A 22,190-nucleotide genomic window follows, 5' to 3' on the forward strand; every position below is an offset into this window, starting at 1 on the left:
AGAATGTACAGAATGTATACGTTAAATCTCAGCTTTCAATATTACTATACAACTGCAGGGAGGTGTGACACTTTGGGCTGGCATGAAGAAAATTACACCACTTGTCTAGCATTGTATGTTTCCAGCGCTATGCTTAAAAAAAGTAATTTCACTCAAAATATGTCCAAACTAATTAGATATTAATGATAATCTTGGCTTAATTTACCTAAAAGTAGAAGCACTAACACAAAGCAACTCGTAAGAATCAAAAGAAGCAAGATGTTCCTAACCTAATGGAATCACCTTATAATTATTCCTCTGCACTGCAAAACATCTCCTCTGAATAAAAAACACTAGCAAGGATTTATTCTTTATCTGAATACTTGAGTCTTGCATCTGTCATCAAACACCATAAAGCAAAATTGGAAAAAAAGTGAAGAAAATGTGTGAAATAAAAAATCCACACTGTTCATTGTTGAATATATCACAATGACTTTAAAATACTGGAAAATATGTAAAATAATTATACTAACATATTCTTTGGGGGCATCAAATGCTACATGCTTCCATGTCATTCTTTGTTTTGCAGTGCCACCCAGTGGAAGCAATTTAGTATTTCATATATGCTTCACACTAGTGGAAAATACTCCATTAATTTATTTTCTAGTATCAGTGGTCAGCATGCAGAGATCTTTCTAACCCAGCATCAGTTATTTTTCTTTTAAGATTAAAAAATCTGTTTTTATTGTTAATGGCAGCATCGTTGTGTTGTTGCTGAGTAAAAGGCTTGCTTTGTCTACTGCAGTAAATACTAAGAGTCAGAACACACACGTTTAATGTTTAACACACACACAGCTTGCTGCAAACACGCATGCTTTCATTATAGGCATCATGTCAGGAGGTATTTTCGTCAGATCAAATTGCTTACACAGGTATGAAATGTACGTGCTCTATTGCACACTAAAGTGAACATAAAAACCGAAGAAGCTGCAAAAACTAGCAAGGCAAATGTCAAAGTGTCACTTTGGTTCTCACAATGGGCACAAGTCAGCTTATAAATTGAGGTGTTGCCATTTTCATTAACAGCAGTTGTACAGCAGAAAAAAAAAATAATGTACAGGTGAGCTCTGTCTCAACAAGTTGAAGTACAATGTAAGAACAGTTACATGTCCCTGAGATCTAAACCTAGATTTCTGATCTACAGTTGTCAAAAGCCTGAAAAGTCATGCCTCGCACTTTCTTAATATTTCCCAAACATAACTTAAAAGATGCTTTTCTTTCTACATGTAATTTTTCAGTTTTCTAGTATACTGCAAAAGGAAATCTCTATAAACGTTTTAAACCTCTCATTGTCCTTGGCTTCTTAAGAAGACAAAAATGCATTTTTCCTTGTAGCATTACTAAGGGGCAGGTACTTTCCAGTGAAATGCAGTGAATGGGGAACTACTTTTCACTGAAGCACAGAACTTCTAGTCTAAGCAGACTGCGAGCAGGGCAGTACCTTATTAACACCTTTTCTGAAGAGTGAAAAAGAAGGCCATTACAAAACTCAGTGCAAGGGTAGCACCTGAATAAAAGTTATGGACACAAACTAAGGAGAATAAGGAGAAAAATATACAAAATTTAGGATGAAGAGTTGGGCATTAAAGGCATACCACTGCGTGACTCATTCCTAGTTGAAACATATTACCAGGGTGAGGTGAGAAAAGAGAACAGCCAGTGAAAGTTGAGATGAACTAGGCCAGAAGGGGTGGCCAGTAAGGAAGACAAAGAACAAACTGATCACAGTATTTAAAAGCGAAAATCCTGTAACAGAATTTCACCATTCTTTCCCACTGTTAGCATATATTTAAGAAATTCACTTTGAAATTGCCCTCTCCCATTAGATCCAACAAATTAACAGGGCTTTCACATTTCTTTCAGCTTCAGCTGCACACCTGACCAGCACATTCATGGCAACCAGAGCCTGAGAGTATTCACTGCCAGTCTGCCTGCAACTCAGTTTGACACGATGGTCAGACACTGAGGCTTGCTGTAGCCACGAGCACGACAACACTACAAGGTGCCCAGCCATACCACATGCTGCTGGCCACCTGTTCCAAGAGTACAAGTCTGCATCGATTCCACGCACCAAGTTTTTTTCTCATTTGATTGTAAAGGTGGCAGTGAAATTCACAAAAACGGATCAACTTAAAAACCAACAAATGTGCCATTCTTTTTATGAGCAAAGAAATAAAAAAAAATACTTCTTTTAATGAGCAAAGAAGGTAACGTTTAATGCTCAAGTTTGTCATAACATTGCACATATGTCAGCTACAGCAGGGGTAATTCAGTTCTACTTAAGAACAAGACCTATTTATTGTCACATATTCCAAGTACTCCGAAACCTACGTGCTCATCTCACTGCCACAAAATTTGGGATGCCACACAGGCAGAACTCCAAATCCCTGGTCATTTGAGGCAAGCTGAAGCAGTTTCCTGGAAAACAAAGACAAAATTCAGCATCCATTTTTCCATTAATCTTCCAGATTCTACCGCCACATTTTTGCGCACAGATGTAAATTAAATCATAAATTAGTCATGCTGACAGCGTTCTTAATTATTTGACATTTTCTTCAGCTGTTATCTTTTATTATTCACTCCCAATTCGAGGAAATAAAAGCAAACTCCCTGGCCCTCTCACACAACGTTAATTTGTGCGTTAATTTCCTGTGCAGTGATTCGAAAAAGCCAGGGCCTACAGGCCACCCGTGGTCTCTACAACTCAACCCATTACTTCTGCCCAACATGCAAGCCCAGTTACAGGAAGATGCCTTCAGTGTAACACAAATGGAGACCACAGAGAACAGGAAATACAAAGTTCAGGTACAGGCCACCTCTGTAGTATAAGAAAACTGCCTTGAAGTAAGCAGAAAAAAACAACAGGGAGAAAGAGCCAGCTGCATGGCCCAAGGACAAGCTGAAAGAGATGAACAAAACATCTAGAAGACAGATATAGGACCTGGATTGGTTTAGATTTCAGATTACTAATTAAAGGGGGGGGGGGGGGGGGGGGGGGGGGGAAGGAAAATGGCTTTCTACCCTCCAGTACACCGATAGCTATATATATGTGCACACAACAGAATGTATTATTAATGATTAATGACGGCAATTTAGTATTAATGATTTAGTAGGACAGCCAAATAAGTTGGACTGAAAATGAGTCAGGGTATTTGTGCTGTGGGAAGCAGATAAAGAAAAGAACACGGACACACCGACTTCTGTCACACAGGTTACTGCAACTATTATGGAAAATATCTCAGTGAAGAGATCCGTTAGGAACTCACATCAGCCAAATATTCTAATCAAATTCTGTAATCCTCATCTGTTTAGAAGAGGTATGCAGTAGACTTATCTGAGAACCACAAAGCTTGCTTGACCTTTTTACTGACAGAACATCATAGTAAGGATAAAGCTGCGTAGAATTAAAATGGACAAGTTAATTCCTACATGAAACACCTCACTTGTTCAAAAAGAACATTCATATCTTAGTGAGACAGTCCAAAAATATCTTAAAAACCAGCTTTGCAAAACTTTAATCTCAAAACCAAGACAGAAAACTAAGAAGTTGTACTTACGTTACATTAGTTGTTGCTACTTTTGACAGAGCTGTAGCACGCTCCTAACACACACACACACTGTCTTACGTTTGGATGGTGTTTTAAAAGACAGCACCTCCACCTTACAGTAAAGTCTTAGAGTGGAAATGCTAAGCTACATAACAAAAATGGCACTCTCATTAAGTTTTCCAGTCCTGTCATAGGTCTACATATAGTATTGCCTAACTTTCATTCCCTTATACTTTGATACACAATTCATATACAACACATCTTTTGCCCTGCTATTAATATAATGTACTCAACACAAAAGTAAAAGCAGAATTGCTTAATAACGGATAACTCAGAAGACAGGTATATCGTCTGGTACATATATAGACATAGATCAGCTTGCCCAAATACTATAATCGCTGTCTGGTCTTTTAATAAAAAAAAAAAAGAGAGAGAGGAAAAAAAAAAGCAGCTACTTTATCTAGCTTACAACAGACCCTAATTTCACACATCAATAAAGCTAGAATGCTGAGATTTCAGGGGGCACGGGTATGGATGTGGACCCAGACCCCACATGGCTCTGTGTTAATGTACTGCTCAGTGACTTGAGAACTCAGGTGATTAACCCACTAACAGAGCAGCACCTCAAACGCTAATATCGCTTAGCAGAAAAAACAGAGCGTGGAGTGAACAGCCTGAACATCCACCTGTGAACAACAAGCAAAGAAAAATAGCAGTTTGCTGGAAATTGTGTAATACTACGCTAATTGAATCACAGAATGTTAGGGATTGGAATGGACCTCGAAGGACCATCTAGTCCAAATCCCCTGCCAGAGCAGGAACACCCGGATCAGGTCACAGAGGAACGCGTCCAGGTGGGTTTTGAATGTCTCCAGAGAAGGAGAATCCACAGCGCCCCTGGGCAGCCTGTTCCAGTGCTCTGTCACCCTCACTGTGAAAAGGTTTCTTCTCACGTTTAAGCAGAACCTTCTGACATTTCATCTTATATATAGGTTCAGCTATACTGCACCCATTGCCCCTTGTCCTGTCATTGGATGTCACTGAGAAGAGCCTGGCTCTGTTCTCCTGCCAGTCACCCTTTAAGTATTTATAAATGTTAATAAGGTCACCCCTCGGTGTCCTCCTCCCCAAACTACAAGACCCAGCCCCCTCAGCCTCTCCCCGTGAGGGAGATGCTCCACTCCGTTAACCACCCTCGTGCCCCTGCGCTGGGCTCTCTCCAGCAGCTCCCTGTCCTTCTTGAACCAGAACCGGACGCAATACCCCCGATCCCTCCGACTCACACCGCCCCGAGCCGCCTCACCCACCACCGGCCCTCCCCGCAGCCCCCAGTGGGTTTGGGAGGCTCCGTGTCCGCCAAGCGAGCGGGACCGGGGCCGCCGCCATGCCGGGGCCCTGTCACAGTGCGGAGGGGAGGGAAGGCGAGGGGAGGGGAAGGGATGCCCGCCCGCAGCGCTGCCGCTCACCGTCGGCCAGCCCGAGGCGGTAGCAGGCCAGCGGCTCCAGGGACAGCTTGTAGCCCTCGAAGCGGGGCTCCAGCAGCAGCCGCTTGGCGCGCAGCGAGCAGCTGGTGGCGGCCGCCATGTCGGGGCTGCGCGGGGCCCCTCAGCACCGCCCGCCAACGCCGCCGCCGCGGGGCACGCTGGGAGCTGTAGTTCCGCCCCAAAAGCCGCCGCCGGGAGGAGCCCTCGGTCCTAGAGCACGCTGGGAGCTGCGGGCGCCCAGCCCGGCGCGGTCACACCAACTACATTTCCCGGCGGGCATTGCGAGGAGGGAGCGGGTTGTGAGCGCCCGGCTCGGCTCGGCCCGGCCCGGCTCGGCTCGGCTCGGCTCGGCCCGGGGAGGTGGGGTGGGGGGGATGCGGCAGGGCTGAGGGGGGAGCTGGGGGGCGCGGGGCGAGCGGTGGCAGGGGGAGGGCGTGGAGCCACGCAACGGCCTGGTGGGAAGGGACCTGAACCCTAATTCCAGCCCTGCCATGGGCAGGGACGCCTCCTGCCAGCCCAGGGTGCCCCCAGCCCCATCCAGCCTGGCCTTGGGTACCTCAGGGATGGGGCGCCCACAGCTTCTCTGGTGTCTTCTTTCAGCCCTGTTCCTGTCGGTGGCCTCGTAACTTTCTTCTTCCCCTCGTAGGTCAGCTTTGCAAGATGAATAAGGACGCCCAGATGAGAGCCACCATCAACCAGAAGCTGATAGAAACGGGGGAGCGGGAGCGGTAAGTGGGCGTTGGGTGCTGCTGCCAGGCTTCAAGCACTGCCAAGCGTGAGCAGTGCCTCAGTCAGGACACCAAGAAAATGCCAATTTTTTTAAATGGCTCAATGTGAAGGTCTTATCTAGTATGTAAAGCTATATAAAAACATTATCGTCTGAATGCTGTTCTAATTTTACCCTTCAAATAAAGGATGGGGTGGCTGGCCTGAGAACTCCAAAGCTTCTTTGTCCAGTAGGTTGTGTTGGAGAACTCTTGGCTCATGCACAACTTGTTAATATACATTTTTTTGCAGTAAAATCTTTTTATTTCCTGATAAAGACTATGAGACAACCCTTTCTTTTCTGCTTGTGGAGTCTTCTTCTGTGTTCCTATGTCTTCCTTTGCCAGGGAAAGAAATATATAGTAGAATAAAACAGCACCCGTAGAATTCATAATACAGAGCCCAATAAAGGCCAACAAGTAAACTATGCGGTGTATTGTGGCAGCTGGTTTTCAGCCTTTTGTTGTCTCCTCACTCTGTTCTGTTTCCATTGTATTCATGCAACATCAGCATGCTTTTAATGTTCCACGCCTCACTTCAGCGTAGGTGTAACACCATACCCCGAAAGCTCAATTTCCTTCATTGTCTAGGCCTGTATAAGAAGGAGCCTTTTTCCTAGGTCATTCATTACACAGCCACGTACCTACCGTAACCTCGTGTAGACTGACACGGTGCCTGTGCTCTCCTTCCCACCTGGCTGTGACCAGCCCCTTTCTTGAGATGGTGCTGGGACCAATTTTATTCTAGGAAAAGAGTAAGCAGAGTTTTGATGGAATGTCAAAAGCTGTGTTGTCAACAAACTTGACCAGAGACAATGCACTCAGATTTCTTGACTTAAGAAATACCCAAAAGCAGTGAATTTCACCTGTATTGTTATTTTGCTTTTTCTTAGCAGTTTGCATTCCCTCTACACAATTCATGGAGTAAAAAGGATTAGAAGTACCAAGTTCAGCTTCTTGCTGCAGTCTATTTATTCAGAAAAAAAGAGCTTTGCTAGGGTAGTTTAGGATGGTACAAGGTAAGACAGCTTGCTAGTTGATGAAATAAAAGGTGAAGTTATTACTTTCATTTTCACATCTTCTGTTTTTCATTAATAACCTTCACTTGTTTAGTTTCCCTTCAGTATTCTCTTTCAATATATGTAGTAAGTGTATCATTGTTTCTTACTCATATAGTTCCTAGCCACACTTAGGAAGCAGTACAGGGCTTGTTTTAGTTTAATTGATAAAATTAAGTAGAAAAGATTCCTTATATATATATATATAACAAGTAGATTTCTGTTGTTTAATTGGTCAGGTTTCTCAGTTCCAATTTGAATTTGAAGTGCCAAAACACTTTTCTCAAATAAAAGAAGCAGATGCTACTTCTGCAATTGCATTATATACATCGAAATTTCTTTTATTCTTACTATGCTACTACAAGATGTAAGATTCCTTCCCCTTATTCTTCACCCAAAACAAAGTAAACATACCCAAAACAAAGCATAACTGGGGAGACAGCTGAAGCCAAAAGTAGCACCAAATTCTTGTTTCAGAAAGGAGGGGAGAAGGCTTTATTTATGTTGAAAGCCTTGTTTCAAACTAAATATTCCAGCTTTGAATGTCAGCATACATTTGGAACAGAATAGTCTCAGGTAGTTCATGTGACTCATGGGCTTCTACCTCTTTTCTGTGGCTGCAGCATCAGTGCTACCTTAAGAAAGATTGAATTAGCTTCTGAGCCAACTCCTTCACCTAGTCCAAACATTGTACACTGAAATTGGTACTCAATCAGGATGGGATTCACATGCCATTCAGCTATTTCTGTTGCTGGTCTGGAAATTCTGCTATGAGTAGTAGCCATGGGCTTACTTTTCGTGCTGAAGCATATTTGAGCTTGCTGGGAATGTTTGCTGTTCCTAATAAGTTTGTTTATTGTCTTAATAGCCTTAAAGATTTGCTGAGAGCCAAGTTAATTGAATGTGGCTGGAAGGATCAGTTGAAGGCACATTGCAAAGGTAATTGGTGGTCAAATAAATAATCCTTTGTAGTCAACTGAGGTTGTGGCCAAATAAAGGTCCCATATGAAAACTTGTACTGTCTAACAGTCAATTTAAATTGTATTTAGGGAAGCGAAAATGTCCCTGGCAGTTGTTTTCATGTGCAAGAAAGCATCTTGCAATCTTTGCCAAAAAAAAATCTTGAAACTTCTCTGATCTGAAACTCAGTAAGCTCCTGAGAAAAGTATTGGGATTGGTTCCTTAAATATTCATGACCATACGGCTTTTTGTGTTGAGAAAGATGAATTCTTACACAACTTAATATAGAAGAATTGTGTCACTTGCATACAGGAGAGAAAAACATGAATTTTTACTACTTTTGAATACAGTTTGTGACAATAAGATCACCTGCCTAACTGAGAGAAAACAAGCTGATGAACCTCTATATACCCACGTTTCTAGTGTTGAATTAACTATCGTTACTACAATTTACTGACTTGTATGAAACTGTTATTTTATAAATAGTATTTCAGCCTCCAGAAGTATTATTATATGATCAAATTTGCTTAGTGTAAATAACATCCTTTGGGCTTTTATTTTAGTCTATCAATCAAAGTTTTTATGGGGCTATGGATGACATTGTTTTCATAGATGAATTCGCAGAGAAGGCTGAAATGACTGTCTGCCTGATGCCACTGCCAGAGATTACCCATTTCAATAGTACAGTTAATAAAGGGAATGTATATCTGCCTTTTTGACTATACATTTTATAATCTGCTGTAGTAAAGTTATTTGGAATTGTTGAATTTACGTTTGTATTTTGAACTGTAACTGCAGCTGCTGAGAAGGCAAACATAAGTTCAGTTGTCCTTACTAAGGGCATAATAACCTCCAACAGAAGAGACAGAGGGTTTTTGTTTGTTTTGGTAGCTTGATCTAGATCATGGAATGGTTTGGGTTGGAAGTGACCTTAAAGACAATCCAGTTCCAACCCCCCTGCCACAGGCAGGGGAACCTCCCACCAGACCAGGTTGCTCAAAGTCCCGTCCAACCTGGCCTGGAATACTTTCAGGGAGGGGGCATCCACAACCTCTCACCCTTGTGGATAAGGGCCAATAATTGAGCAATCCAAGATAAATTTCTACAGGAATTTAACCCCAAAAATTAGTTGACAAATAGTTCCTGCGTTGTCAATTCAGAAAACATATTTGGTACCTTGGAGACTAGGACTCCCCAATTCTTATATGTACTGACATACAGTTAAAACATATATGTTTAAACAAAATAAGTTGGGTTTATGCTTCTGAATTGAGGCTTTTCAGCATTGACTTTGCATTTTTTCAGAAGCCTTATGGGCAGTATAAGTAGGCAATTTGTTAAAATGCAGGTAAGTATATGGGATATCTTAAGCACCGCTTTTATTTTGCGGTAGATTTATACCTTTCAAACTTGCTTTTTTACTGTGCTGGAGTTTATAGAGCTATGTTGCTTAATCTACTTAGGAAGAGTTGTGTTTACTGCCTCTGTGCAGTAAAAATCTTCTTCCAGTTGCATCTTTTTCTCGCTATTATGTAAATAATGATTTTGAAGAGATGTTTAGGCTAGCTTGCAAACTACAAAATGCTCCAGTAATATGCACATCATCTGGTAATGCTCAGATAAACTTTCTGATATTTGATTTTAAACTATGAGCTGACTGAGATACATCAGTAGTAGTAAGTTTCCATCCTGAAGCCTATGGCACAAATTGGAGACTAAATTCACTGAGCAATGCAGTAGGTAGTGCATCTAGATCAGAATCTGTAGGCTTCTCCGATGCCTGCAGGTTTTGTATCTTAATCATTGACAGAGGTTTTGTCTTCTACTGAAAGAATTAAGACTTCAAATGTCTGTCTTGGTCTTCCCCAGATGTCATCAAAGAAAAAGGATTAGAGCATGTCACCGTTGACGACCTGGTGGCAGAAATCACTCCCAAAGGTAGAGGTAAGAAAATACAAAAATGGATGTGATAATACGTTAATGAACATACCTACCTGTATTGCAAGAATATTTTGAAACTATGAACTTGTCTAGGTTGGATGCACAGAAAAATGTTAATATATTGATATTAACTATGAATAAGACATATAATAAATGGGTATGAGGTAATAGCCACTCAAAATCTGTAAAGAGCTGTGTGTTTATGCTGCTTCTGCAGATTGTTATTTAGTCATGAGTCTGTATTCATCTTTATGATTGGTTTGATGCTCCCAACAAAACTTTGGGCATGAGGCAGAAATATTTTAAAATTAATTTCTCTCTTAGATGTAAAATGTGGATTAACAGTTCTAACATAAAGGAAAGTAGGGAGAGCAAAGAACAGAGCATATAAATATAGAACAAATGGAATCTTGTAAAGAAACAAGGCAGTCTTTTTTCATGGAATCATCAAACGGCCTAGGGTGGAAGGGACTTGAAAGATCATCTAGTTCCAACCCCCTGCCACCTTCAACTAGATCAGGTTTCCCAAAAGCCCATCCATCTTGACCTTGAACACCCCCAGAGATGGGGGATCCACAACTTCATAAGGCAACCTGTTCCAGTGTCTCACCACCCTCGTAGTAAAGAATTTTCTCGTAACATCTAATCTAAATCTCCCCTCTTTTAGTTAAAAGCCATTCCCCCTTGTGCTATCCCTATCTGCCTATGTAAATGTAAGTCACTCTTCGTCTTTTGTGTAAGTCCCGTTTAAGTTCTGAAAGGCTGCAATGAGAACTCTCAATGAGTTCTTCTCCCAGTCTGTGCTATGTCTGGGATTGCCCTGAGCCAGGTGCAGTACCTTGCACTTGGCCTTGTTGAACCTCATTAGTCTCTCATGGGCCCAATTCTCAAGTTTGCCCAGGTCCCTTTGGATGGCATCCCTTCCTTCTGGTGGATCAGCTGCACCACTCAGCTTGGTGTCATCTGCAAAGTTGCTGAGGGTGCACTCAATCCCACTGTCTATGTCACTGATAGATATTAATCAATACTGGTCCCAGGACAGACCCCTGAGGGACACCAGCTAACAGCAAATAGTCATCACCAGCCTCCACTGGGACGTAGATCCAGGAAACATGTTTGTTTATATAGTTTTTCTTGGACTCTCTAATAAGCTTTGGTGTTAATGGGTGAAACTTCATTCAGTCTTAAAAAGTAGATATTCAAAATAACGTGCTTAATACCTTCACTCAGTCATCATGGCTGAGATCTTTGCTCTTAAATTTGTGAATGAAAGAAGTACCCAGGATGATCAAAGCAGTTTCTGGTCATTATATCCTTTTTACTGTTGAATAATCATTTTGCTCAAATTCTCCAATTTTCTCGACTATGGTCATGCAGAAACCTGCTTGGTATTAGCATATTTTCCCTTTTGTCTTTTTCACTTCTTGCTTTATGTGTTTCAGCCTTGGTACCAGACAGTGTGAAGAAAGAACTCTTACAAAGAATAAGAACCTTCCTCGCCCAGCATGCCAACCTTTAACTTCAGCAGTCGTCTTGGATACAGTATTTGTTTCTGCATCATGTCGGTCGTGTCAGGATTGGAACGCAGTTTCCATGCTTAATGATTGAAATTCATTTTTTTTATGTGTGAGTTGAAATTTCCTTGCACTGCATCAATTTCTTGGTGTTATTTTAATAAAAAAAAAAAAACGTGGACTTGTGGTTCTATGGCTCTTTATCAATATACTGTAACATGGTATCATCTATTTCAATGTTTTTTTGGTTTTTAATAATCCAATTCTATACGGTTGTGTTGAGCTGTTCAGATTCTTCTCACATACACACACACAACAAAACAAACAAAAAAAACCACCAACAAGTATGTTAACTAGAAATGCAGAAGGGAAAGAATTTGGTGGAAGGCGGAATATGACATACTACTGAGCATAGTCTTTCTCATTTTCCCTAAGTACCCTGATAGGTTGAAGAAATTAAAAGCCTGTATGAAGCTCCTGGTGCCCTTCCTCTGTAGTGCTTTGTTGCTGGGGAGCGAGTGGTTAGAAGTCTCTAACTTGTGTTGCAAACCCTCAGTAACTGGTCAAAGGTTGAATTATTCAAACAAAGGCAACTGTATCTTTCATCAGTAATTCTTCTCCCATTTACTTCAATTAGAAAGAGTCACTATTCTGATCAACAAAAATGTCGTCTAGCTTTGCCCACATCACTGGTAACGGAATTTTGTGGATGTTTGGGCCTTTTGAAATTTAAGTGCGATACAATAATATGGCAACATAAGCCTCAAGATGATAGATTTTAAACTATTATATCTGCAACTGCAGCATCAGCCAAGTCTATAAATAATGGAAAGAATAATGAATAGAGGATCTGGAAAGTGGCTTTGAAGTGAGAATGTTTATTTCTAGGGAACCTCAACGTGAGGTAAGTGTCTTAACAGGTTATGAATTGTAGAAAAGCATAAGCAGAAACAGCGATTGCATGCTACTGACTTGGCTACGATGAAAAATGAATTGACTGATCCTAAATCTTGATACTCCTGATTAGAATACTCAGAAAGCTGTCACACAGCGCTGTTACTTAGACATGCAGTTGCTTAGACGAGTGTGCTTCTTGCAGAGGGGTTTTTGCCTCTCTTTCCGAGTGATTGGCGAGGAGAGGTTGCAGGAGAAGCCCAGGAGGTGGCACCCGCGTCCCCAGTTTGGGCTCAGTCAATGCTGGAGTGTGAGTGTTCAGTGAAATTACCTGCTCCAGCTACCAACTGGTGAACAGGAGAGCAGCATCGACCAGAAACTGCAGGTTAAGTATGGCGCTAGACACAAATCGGTATGGGCTAGGCGATACTGATGCTCAGTGAGACAAGATCTATCTGACCACAAACGCCTTTTCTCCATATGAAACCACGTTCCTGCCAAGACTGGAGCGTGGCATGAGCCAAGATCAGGGATCTGCTGCATGATACAGATGCTCCTTTCAAGCCCCTGGGCTGTGCTGCTTTAAATCATGCCAGCTTGATTATACTTGCTGTAGGTTGTTGTCTCTACACTATTAAATAATGGTAGATGCTGGAAAGAAGAAAATTCTTTCTTCTATTTAAAGGTCCATGGACTTATTTGGTAAAAAGCTTATTTGCAATGAGTGTGTTCTGTTTGAATTGCATCTATGGACATTCATTCTGAGCTTTTCATTCTAGGTTTGATTTACCCAAGGGTAACTGGTAGAATACAGAATGTTTCTCTACATAATCCAGCAGAATGCAGGCTACCTAAGTGTCTGTTTAATATATGGCAAGGCTGTAAAATATCTTCCATATTCTTACTCTCTTGTTCTTGGAGGTCTTTCCTGATGCTCTGCAATATTTTCCGCATGACTTTACAGGTCTTTGCTTGATGAATGGCTGTAGTGTGTCTCGAACTTGCTCCAGAGCTTCCACTGATTTCCCTCATTTTACATCTCCAGCAGTGGGAGAGAGCCAGACTTAAAGTATTCATCTACCCAACTGTGTAAGGCTTGTTGTCTGATTAATAACCATTTGAGATTTCATCTAGAACATGGCAGTTCTGTAAATACATCAGTAAGCTGCTGTGAGTGCTCTGTAGTTCTCTTCTGTAAGCAGCTCACGCTTGGCAGAGAATAAAGACTGAGCGCCCTATGAATTTTCAGAAAATTGTGCTGACCAATCTGAACTTAAAAGCTGGACAAATAACTCTCTCACATGCTTCCAAAAATAAGTTGTAATGTTTTGCCCAGACTGGCTTTAAATGTAAGAGCATTCAGAAGGAAGAAGAGAGAAGTGCTGCCGACCAGACACACATCAACAGCTCATCTCAGGGTGGCCCCGGGGCTGCTGTCGGGTGCCAAAACTGAGAGCGGCAGTGAGGTCTGTTCATCAGGACAGTGCAGCCTCTATGGCTTACCTAGGTAAAAAGCATGTTTGACTGCATGTACAAATCCAAAACACACCAGAGTGGACTGGTCAGATACCTTCTTGATAGACCTTCAAAGAATGAGGTTAGGTTTAGGTTGCTATTGATAATGGGAGATGTTTTCTTGAGAAATAAATAGCCCCCCTTAGTGACCTCCCGTTTTTGTTTTAATTGCAGGTTTCATTCTCAGATGCACAGGATGGCTTTGTTTTGCAAACTGTTGTATGCACAATCTGTTTCTACTCATTTGGTTGAATATTGAAAACAGTTGGTAACATTCAGGATTCAGACAGAAAATTATTGTCCTGATGTGTGTTTTTGTTTTTTTTTGTATTTTTTTTTTTTACTCACTGAAAAATAAGATGTCCTGCACTGCTGAAGATTCTGTGCCTATAACACACACAGACAGATATGTTAACTTCTTTACCCCCAAATTTCTGCATTTCCAGTGTCATGAAATGTATCTGTTCCTTACCAAGGTTTTTGGCAGCACCCAGGACTAGACAGCTAAGAATGATCTTTCCGGCAGATCCTTTGGGGTGACAGCTCCACGCTGCTTAGCCTGTGCCTTCGTCCTTTCTTTCACATAGCTGAATGTGTTTAATTGCAGTGATTGCGGCACCTTCCTGCTTGGCTCTAACTTATTTAGTGATTGAGTTTTCACTGCAGCAATGAGGAATGCAATGCTTTTACCTGTTGTCTCTCTTTAAATTTCTAAACATTTGCAATTGAAATCAGAGTTGTTTTCTACTTGGCCTGTTTTTCTCAGCTATTCAGTTTCTGAAAGAAACAGCTGTGGCTACAGAGACAAATCTGCAATGACTGGAGCCCAAAATGAGGAAGAAAAAAAAATCCTTTCCTCATAAATAATTTATAGTTCACTGCTTTAGTGTAATGAATAGGTTAATCAGCATTCTGCTTGGGATAAGAAAAGGTCTAGACTCACTTTAGTGTATTTCACATTTACTGTGGCATTTTGCATCTGAACTGTACTCTCAAAATGTTCTTCACGCTTACCTTATAAGTAATTAAGTGATTTACTAGTAGATCATAACAAAAACAAGTCCCTGTAGGGAATCCCTGCTGATTTCTGTTTGTTGGAGTTACTAGGAGAGAGGTTATTCATTCATTCAATTATTGATTTGGAGGTAAAGTATCAAGCTGCTGCTGATAAAATCTGCAGTTGGCACACCTGTCGGGGAGTGCTGACAAGGGCAGAGCACCCTGTCCTGTTCCGCTGGCTGGCTCTGCTCAAGTATCTGCATACAAATTCGACTCGGTGCTGAGTTTTTACATCTAGCTGCAGAGGGCGAAAGCAGCACTTAATTCCCTGGAAAGCAATGATACTGGAAATCATAGTGAAAAACTCATCATCTGCTTCTGTGTGATCTTTCAATACATTTGAGCAAAGATGAGCATCACATCACGTTATCTTTGTGTGCTGTATGGATGAGACTGACACTCATGATGTACGATTCTCATTTTTGAAAGGAAGTAGAAAAAATGGAGTGCTGAGAAGGGAAAAGGGAATTATTGAGGGCATGCACTGCTAGTTAAGCTTTTTACATCTTCCAGTATTAGTTTGTTGAAAAGAAAACCAATAGAAAATACCATTGTGGTGTATCAGAACCTCCATAGGGAGAAAATACGAAACAAAGGGTACTTTAATCTCACAGAGAAGGTAGTAAATGGAAATAGAAGTCAGACAAATTCCAATTTAAAATAAGAAGATGGCATATGCAGAATTACAACTGCTTAATCACTGGAACAAACTATGAAGAAAGATGGTGGGGCTTTCATTTTTCAGTGCTTTCCTGGATACTAGATGCCTTTCTGGAAGAGCTGCTTTAGCCCACAGTTACTCAAACTTTCTGCAAGTTCAGGACTCACCTAGGAGTGTTCCCTGGAGCGGCCAGCAGCAGCTCAGTTTCTTTCAGCTGAGAAAGGAAAACCAGCTGAAATATTCCATGTTTACACTCATTCTTCCCTGCAAAAGAAACAGAGGTATCCCCAAAAAGTTAAAGTCCAGAGCAGTTCGCTCACTTGTAGACAAGACTCACTTGTCTTCCTCACTTTTCAACTCTTCTGTTCTGGAAAAGCTGAGCAGCACCTCCAATGTTATTTTCTAGCACTTTCCAGGATCAGACTTTAATGAATCCTAAGGACTGCAGTTTCCATAATGAGAAATACTGCTCTAGCTGAACACAAGCAGAATTAGTTAGTCACAATACAGGTGTAATTGGGTAGAATGTAATGACCTAGGAATCTACAACGGAACTGTCAGTAGCAGTTGGGCATTGCAAAATCTTTCTGTTAACTTAGATTGAAATATTCGCTCATCTAGCTAACCTGTTTGTTAACTTTTTCAAGCGCATTTCATTCTGAGATAAGTTTCTGCCCCAATCCTAGATCAGATTGCTAATATTTGAGTAGTTCAGATTAGGTTTCAAAATACCAGTTGACATATTTTTTGCAAGAGGGTGTTAAGCAAATAGTCAATGGATGGAAGAGGTCTCTTCTCCCTCCACTGAGTAAAGATCAGAAAGAGAAGTATTATCTATGCCTAGTTTTTGGCCGTTGACTGCTGCAATGATACAGATAGCTTAAAATACTTCCTCACTGTCATGAGGTAAACAGAAAAACTTGATAAAGACTGAAAAATGTATTTATTTCATTTCCTATTTTCCTCTCTTTGATTGCTGTCTCCCCTAGCCTGCATCTACGAGATCACACAGTTACATTCAAATCCACTTGTTTCCTCACCACCACCAGAACTGCGGACTAGTTAGCGCAACTCAAATTTAACTGACACAGTGAAGTTTTTCTGAAGCTCACCTTGATTTTAGCCAGATTTTGGGAGCGCAACACTTCCAACAGCTGCTTAGGCTTGGCACGCTGGTGCTCAGGTAAGAACCTGAGTTTTGAAGTTTCTGATCTATGAGCACAGGTCTTTTTATGGCATTGTTTTGTTTTAAAATGGGAAAAGGGAGGATTCATGATTATTTTTTTTCTGCTAACTTCTTTCCCCAGCTCTAGAATAATTCTTATTGAAAAGATGCAATTACATCTGGCAGAGGGCATAAACTTTTCCCAGCATTTTCATGAGGAAAAATCCCCATTTCCATAATCTGCCACTATCCAGTGTCATAATGAATCTATTCCAGTGTATGCAAAGTGTAAAATTCTCTCTTCCTTACTATTACAGTAAAATATTGTTTCATTTTTTATAAAAAGAAGAGAAACTTGCATCTGATCAATAGGTACAAATTCTTATACCAAATGTTGAAGTATGAAGAAAAAAAGAACACCTTCATGAACCGCCCCCCCAAACCAAAACCCAAACCCAAACCCTAGAATTAAAATATTTTGCTTTCCTAACTGCTCTCCCCAAGAAAGCTTTGCAACCTTGTCTTTCCATGCTATGCAATATCTCTTCTATTTCCCTACACGCAAATCAGTGGAACATACATACTCACGCAGGCCTGCACACCCATGTACCCATGTACATAGCTAACTTTATAAAGCAACATGCTAGGTATTACGTGTTTAGAGGATATGAATTCAAATGCAAACACTATGCCTAGGATCCATCTTCAAATAACTTGAATAGTGTGCACAGAATTATTTTTTTCCTTAACGAGAAACGCAAGGCAGGCTGTGCATGTAAGTCAAGCAAGGCTACTTAATGGCTAAATACTACAGGACAGAAAGAAAGTGTTTCTATTTAGTAATGAGGTGATATATTGGTTGTATAAAGGTCCTATTAACCTCTCCCTAATTTGCAGTTGTTGAATAGGAGAACCATAAAGAATACAAAGCATAAGTTTTCTTTCAATATAAAAAAGCTAGTGAATTATTTTTTTTCTTGACAATCCTAATGTTCTTTTCTAGTTTGATCTATGTACCTGTTTTCTCTATTAAAATCAGCAGTGAAAACTAGAGCCAATATACAGCATAATCATCTACAATACATTTTAAGTGGAATTTAAGCGCCAATATCCACATTTGGTATTTAAAAGCTGCTCAACTGCAGCCAAGTGGCAGTTACAGAACTTCTTAGGTATTGTAACTGTAGATACATTTATGGATTCTAGAGTTAAATCTATTCCTAATTTTGTCTCTGTACATGCTGGAGTTACCCCATTGTCTGCAGCTAAATGTATGCAGAAGCATCCAACCGGCACCTAGAGGTAGCTGGCACCTAGATGACAGAACAGAATGCTTAAATCCCCACGAGATCTGAATCCCAAGCACAGCACACGGAGTATTTATTGATGAGATTTGCTTCCTGCCAAAAGAGCAGCAGCAGCCACTGCTTCTTTTGTGATGTGGCAGAATGAAGAGGAAATAACTCCCCTCTGAGATAACTTATACAGGGAGTCTAATAATTAGATGACGGTTGAGATCTACATAGCAGGTGGATTCGTTATTTGAGAAAGAGAAGAGATGGGTTGATTGATCACCCCCTTCCTGACACTCCAAAATGTGAGTAATGCCTCATTTTAAATCTAACTTCTGGGAGAATGGTCTTATCAACAGGCTACAGTCTTTTCTGTCAAAACTCATGAGAAGGAGATGTGGAACTTGTTACTTGTGTTCGCCTGCACTACCATAAAAAAATACTAATTGAAAGAGCAAGAGGAAGCCTGGCTCTGTAGCCCAGTGATTATCTCACTTGCCTGGCAGGGAGAGAGAAAACTGGATTCTGGTACCTACTCCCAGCGTTTATTCTGTATATTAAACCAGCAAGTGTGAATTATCCTAAGAAAGGAGGAGCTTGTGCCACCCACAGAGAAAACTCAGGATCTTTTTTTCCAGGAAATTTCTAAGCATCAGGCTAAAGTCACACATTCTTTATCTTTAAAGAATCTTTAAGATCTTTATAGCACTGAAACCAACCAACAGTTTTCAACCTGAAGGGCATATTCCTTTAAAACCAGGAAGGTCCTGCTGGCTGGTCAAGCTCCAGTTTGAAGGCCAAGAAGAGAGATGCCAAAAGGAGTCAACCCCCTGGATCTTTCTCAGGGAAGCAAATAAAACTACCCAGTTCAGCAGAAGACTAATCTTCTCCTGCCTGCTCTAACCTCAGGAAGACCCGGGCAGACACTGCATCTCTTTGGCCTCTCTTGGCCACTGCTTCCAAATAAAACTTTGGGTGCGTGTGCCTTTTTACAGTTTTAACTATGATTTTATATACACCACATGCTTGTTAAAAGTTTGTTGAATTTTCCCAACAAGGCCTCTTACCAAGATAGAAATTTCCTTTACAAGGCATATCAAGCTTTAACAGGCACAACGGAAGGAATTTAAGATATGCTGGCAGAGGGAGTGAAGAGTTCAGCTCTAGGAAAGAAAAGAGGCTTTCATGATTACTTGCCTACTTGCCTCGGAAAAGGGACTGATTTTCAAATACAGTAGAATATGCCCTTGCCTAAACGTAGGCAAAATCCTTGGACAGTACTTAGATTTTACCAAAAATATATGCTCAGGAGTAGTACGAAGGAATGGAAAATGTATGTAATGATGGAACTGCTCCTTCTCATCTAGAGTTTCAAGACAGTTAATGATGAATTTTCAAAGAGTAGAACAGAATTTTATAGCAGCAGTACAGAAATTTACTTCTGAATTTGATAGCAAAAATCTGCAATTTTCTGTGTTTGAAACTATAAAAACTCTAATTAGAATCAAGCATTTGTTGAGGGTAAAATCTCTTCCACAAATTTAAAATTTGAGTTACCGCATAGTTCAACAGTACTGTAACTGTGGAAAGGTACACTGAGATAAAAAAAACTAGCTATTCATAGCTTTAATAGATGACTGAAGAGCGAGAGAGGGCACACAAGTACATAAAGCATATACACCATACAAAAGAGAATTCATACCAAAAGAGAGGCTATATCTCTTTTATAGACAGAATGAGCCTACTAAATGTAAATATGAATGTTGAGTATCAGGATGGCATCTATCAAGAGGCTGTGGAACAACCATCCATGAAGTGATGGAAATCTTTTTAGATGTAAAGAAGAGACACTAGCAATCTTGCAAACTGTCAGGTGATGCGATTGGTACATTTAATCTCTAGTATCTAAAAAAAATAAAATTAAAGCATTAATTTGAATTCCCTTAAAAACTTTATGTTTACTGCAGCCATACTACATTGCTGTGGCAATGAAATATGTAAAATTCAAGATCTCTTTGGGAAAACTAATGGACCGAGAGGAATTTTCTTAGTTAAAAACTTAAAGAGCTAAGGGTCAATGACATTTTTGAACTGAGAAGTATTAATCCCAGCAAACATTTATTCTAGAAATGAAGTTTTGTTTATATTTTTCTTGAATTTGAAGTTGCATAATTATGTTTTTATGAAGACAGTTATTCTTCGTTAGCAGTCTGCCAATTTCTGGGATTTTTTTTCCCATTAATGCAACAGTCACACATAGGTCTGTTGTGCATTTAGGAGGATAGTGTGGGTGAGCCATTCTGGCAGTTTAATATTAAGTGTGGGCGTTTATATGCATATTTCAAAATGTTTCATTCTCAGTGTGGCTTATTCACTATTGAGTATATAAATTGTAATGCTCAAAAATGGAACATATTCTCTAAGGAAATGTCATTGGCTATTTTCATAACCTGGCCTCTCCCAGTGTGCCATGCTGGTGGTTTTGCTTTTATGTGTAAACACAGGTGATGATTGCTTTCCAACTTCTACTTCTTTAGACAGAAATTTATACTGAAAGATGTAATCTTTGCCACATAAATGGTTTTGAAATGGTGCTTAAATTAAACACAGTGTTGCATATATTAAGTACCTTTTACTGAATGCAGGTGCTACAGGCGTAAGGGTTATGGGCCCCTGAGGACACCAACTGGCCTTAGTGGCCCTGACCAGCCTCACCTGGGGCCTCCACCAGCCCCCTGCCCATGACCCCAGTCCCTATCACAGGAGCGCTGCTCTTCAGCTTGGCCACCACTGTGCCAGGCCTTGCTACAGGCTCTACTGATCCTGGACCAGTGGACTGACTCCCCAGATTGTCCTCGAATCGGTCTCATCATCAGGACCCTGCCCAACAGCCAGGACTGGGTGCTGGCCCCGGCCTGCCCTGCTCGGGCCCCGGCTGGCCTTGCCCAGCCACATTGTGCTTGGCTCCTCAGCCCCCAGGGAGCTGCTCCCTGATGGAAGGTTGGGGAAATGGAGTTCCAATGTCTGCCACGATGTGGGAGGAGGGAGATGAAGGAGCCTAACAAAGGCCATCCCACTTGCATCCAGCTCCTTGCTGTCTGAAGCAATGGCATAGAAAAAGCAACCAGCAGGGCACGCATCCACCCCTCCCCAAGCAACGCGTGGGTCAACACCTCCCTCATCATGGATCTAGCAAATAAATCCTCCCTCAGTGCACAAAACAACTAAGAGGAGATGCTGCATGTTTGCTGAGGACCTCTGTTACCAGAGAACATACTCAGTACACAGCAGAGGAGCACTTAATTTTGTCCTTTGCCTTGCAGTACCAAAATGGTAGCTCCCCCTCTGATCACTAAGCACTTGTCAGGTACTTCTGTTGAAGCTGTTCCTCTCTGAATATAAAACTTTAACATTTACTGGTGAAGGATGTGAGTGAAAATAACTTTATAGTTCTACTGAGTGGTTTAAAATAGATTGCAGCAAGAACTAAATACCACATCTCCCTGATCCCCAGTGATACACTAGGATACTCTGCCGTTCTTTTTCTTTGGCCTAAGTCTTGATCTACACCATACAAAGGAAAATATGGAGAACATGGAGATGGGTCTGAACATGTTTTGAAGCCTTGCAGCTATTAGCCAGAAAGTAGGAAACACAAATTCAAGCAGAATGAGGAATTGAACTCATTTACCTTTAAAAGCAAGATCATCCAAATGACCAAGAAATGTGAAGAGATGCAATGCTTCCTCTAAGTGCACTATGCTTCAGTGTTTCCTGATATATTACACGTTTAGCAGGATTTTAAAGATCCTGTTCGTTAGTACCCAAATTTTCACCAGAACTGTATAATAACGGCGATTTGATTAGATAGCAACTAAATGTTACAACACTCAATGTTACAGCAACTAGCCTTTTTGATGGAATGGTCTTTCTGCAATCTCATGCAAGCTCCGCTTCAGGGATTCATAAAAGTGTTTCTTAACTTTAAAGCTGATCTTTTCCATTCAAAAGAACACTTATTCAGTTCTTGGAATGAAAAAATTGTAAGAATGGAGTCAGAACAATTTTGGTACATTCTCCTGGACTACAGAATTACAAAGTTAAATGTGAGCTCAGGTAAACAAATGAGAACAGTGAGTTGGTAAAAAAGCTTAGAATGATAAGTGATGTAAATGTTAGTCCCACATGCCTCAAAAAGAGTATTTGAAAATCTAATCACTTCGCCAAAGAGTGAAAACCACTGTCACATGGTGAGCGGGGTATCCTGGTGGTTGTGACAGATAAATCCCTGAATGT

General features: G+C 40.9%; 2 protein-coding genes across 4 annotated transcripts in view; one reads left to right on the forward strand and one right to left on the reverse strand.

Annotated features, from left to right (window-relative positions):
• Positions 1 to 5,213, reverse strand: part of NUDCD1 (NudC domain containing 1) — a 36,839-nt gene extending 31,626 nt beyond the window's left edge. The window contains exons 1-2 of one of the 2 annotated variants that reach the window (XM_048068744.2): positions 5,054 to 5,182; positions 2,371 to 2,457 (exon numbers count right to left, since the gene is read on the reverse strand). Coding sequence is in view for 1 of the 2 variants with exons in the window: in XM_048068743.2 (XP_047924700.1) it covers positions 5,054 to 5,171 (118 nt within the window). In the remaining variant the exon portion in view is untranslated. Of the gene's footprint in view, positions 1 to 2,370; positions 2,458 to 5,053 lie in introns of both variants that reach the window. The other variant, XM_048068743.2, reaches the window with a different exon arrangement.
• Positions 5,214 to 5,277: 64 nt separating this feature from the next.
• Positions 5,278 to 11,489, forward strand: ENY2 (ENY2 transcription and export complex 2 subunit). 2 transcript variants are annotated; one of them, XM_048068746.2, is made up of 5 exons: positions 5,278 to 5,431; positions 5,718 to 5,799; positions 7,762 to 7,832; positions 9,723 to 9,797; positions 11,237 to 11,489. In XM_048068746.2, exons 2-5 carry the CDS (start codon positions 5,732 to 5,734, stop codon positions 11,311 to 11,313), a joined length of 291 nt encoding a protein of 96 aa, XP_047924703.1. In that variant the 5' UTR covers positions 5,278 to 5,431; positions 5,718 to 5,731; the 3' UTR covers positions 11,314 to 11,489. The 2 variants fall into 2 exon arrangements, with proteins under 2 accessions (XP_047924703.1, XP_066846765.1); XM_066990664.1 differs by having other exon boundaries at positions 5,347 to 5,370.
• Positions 11,490 to 22,190: the final 10,701 nt, after the last annotated feature.

Source organism: Anser cygnoides, chromosome 2 (assembly GCF_040182565.1).
Source record: "Anser cygnoides isolate HZ-2024a breed goose chromosome 2, Taihu_goose_T2T_genome, whole genome shotgun sequence".
Lineage (NCBI taxonomy): Eukaryota > Metazoa > Chordata > Aves > Anseriformes > Anatidae > Anser > Anser cygnoides.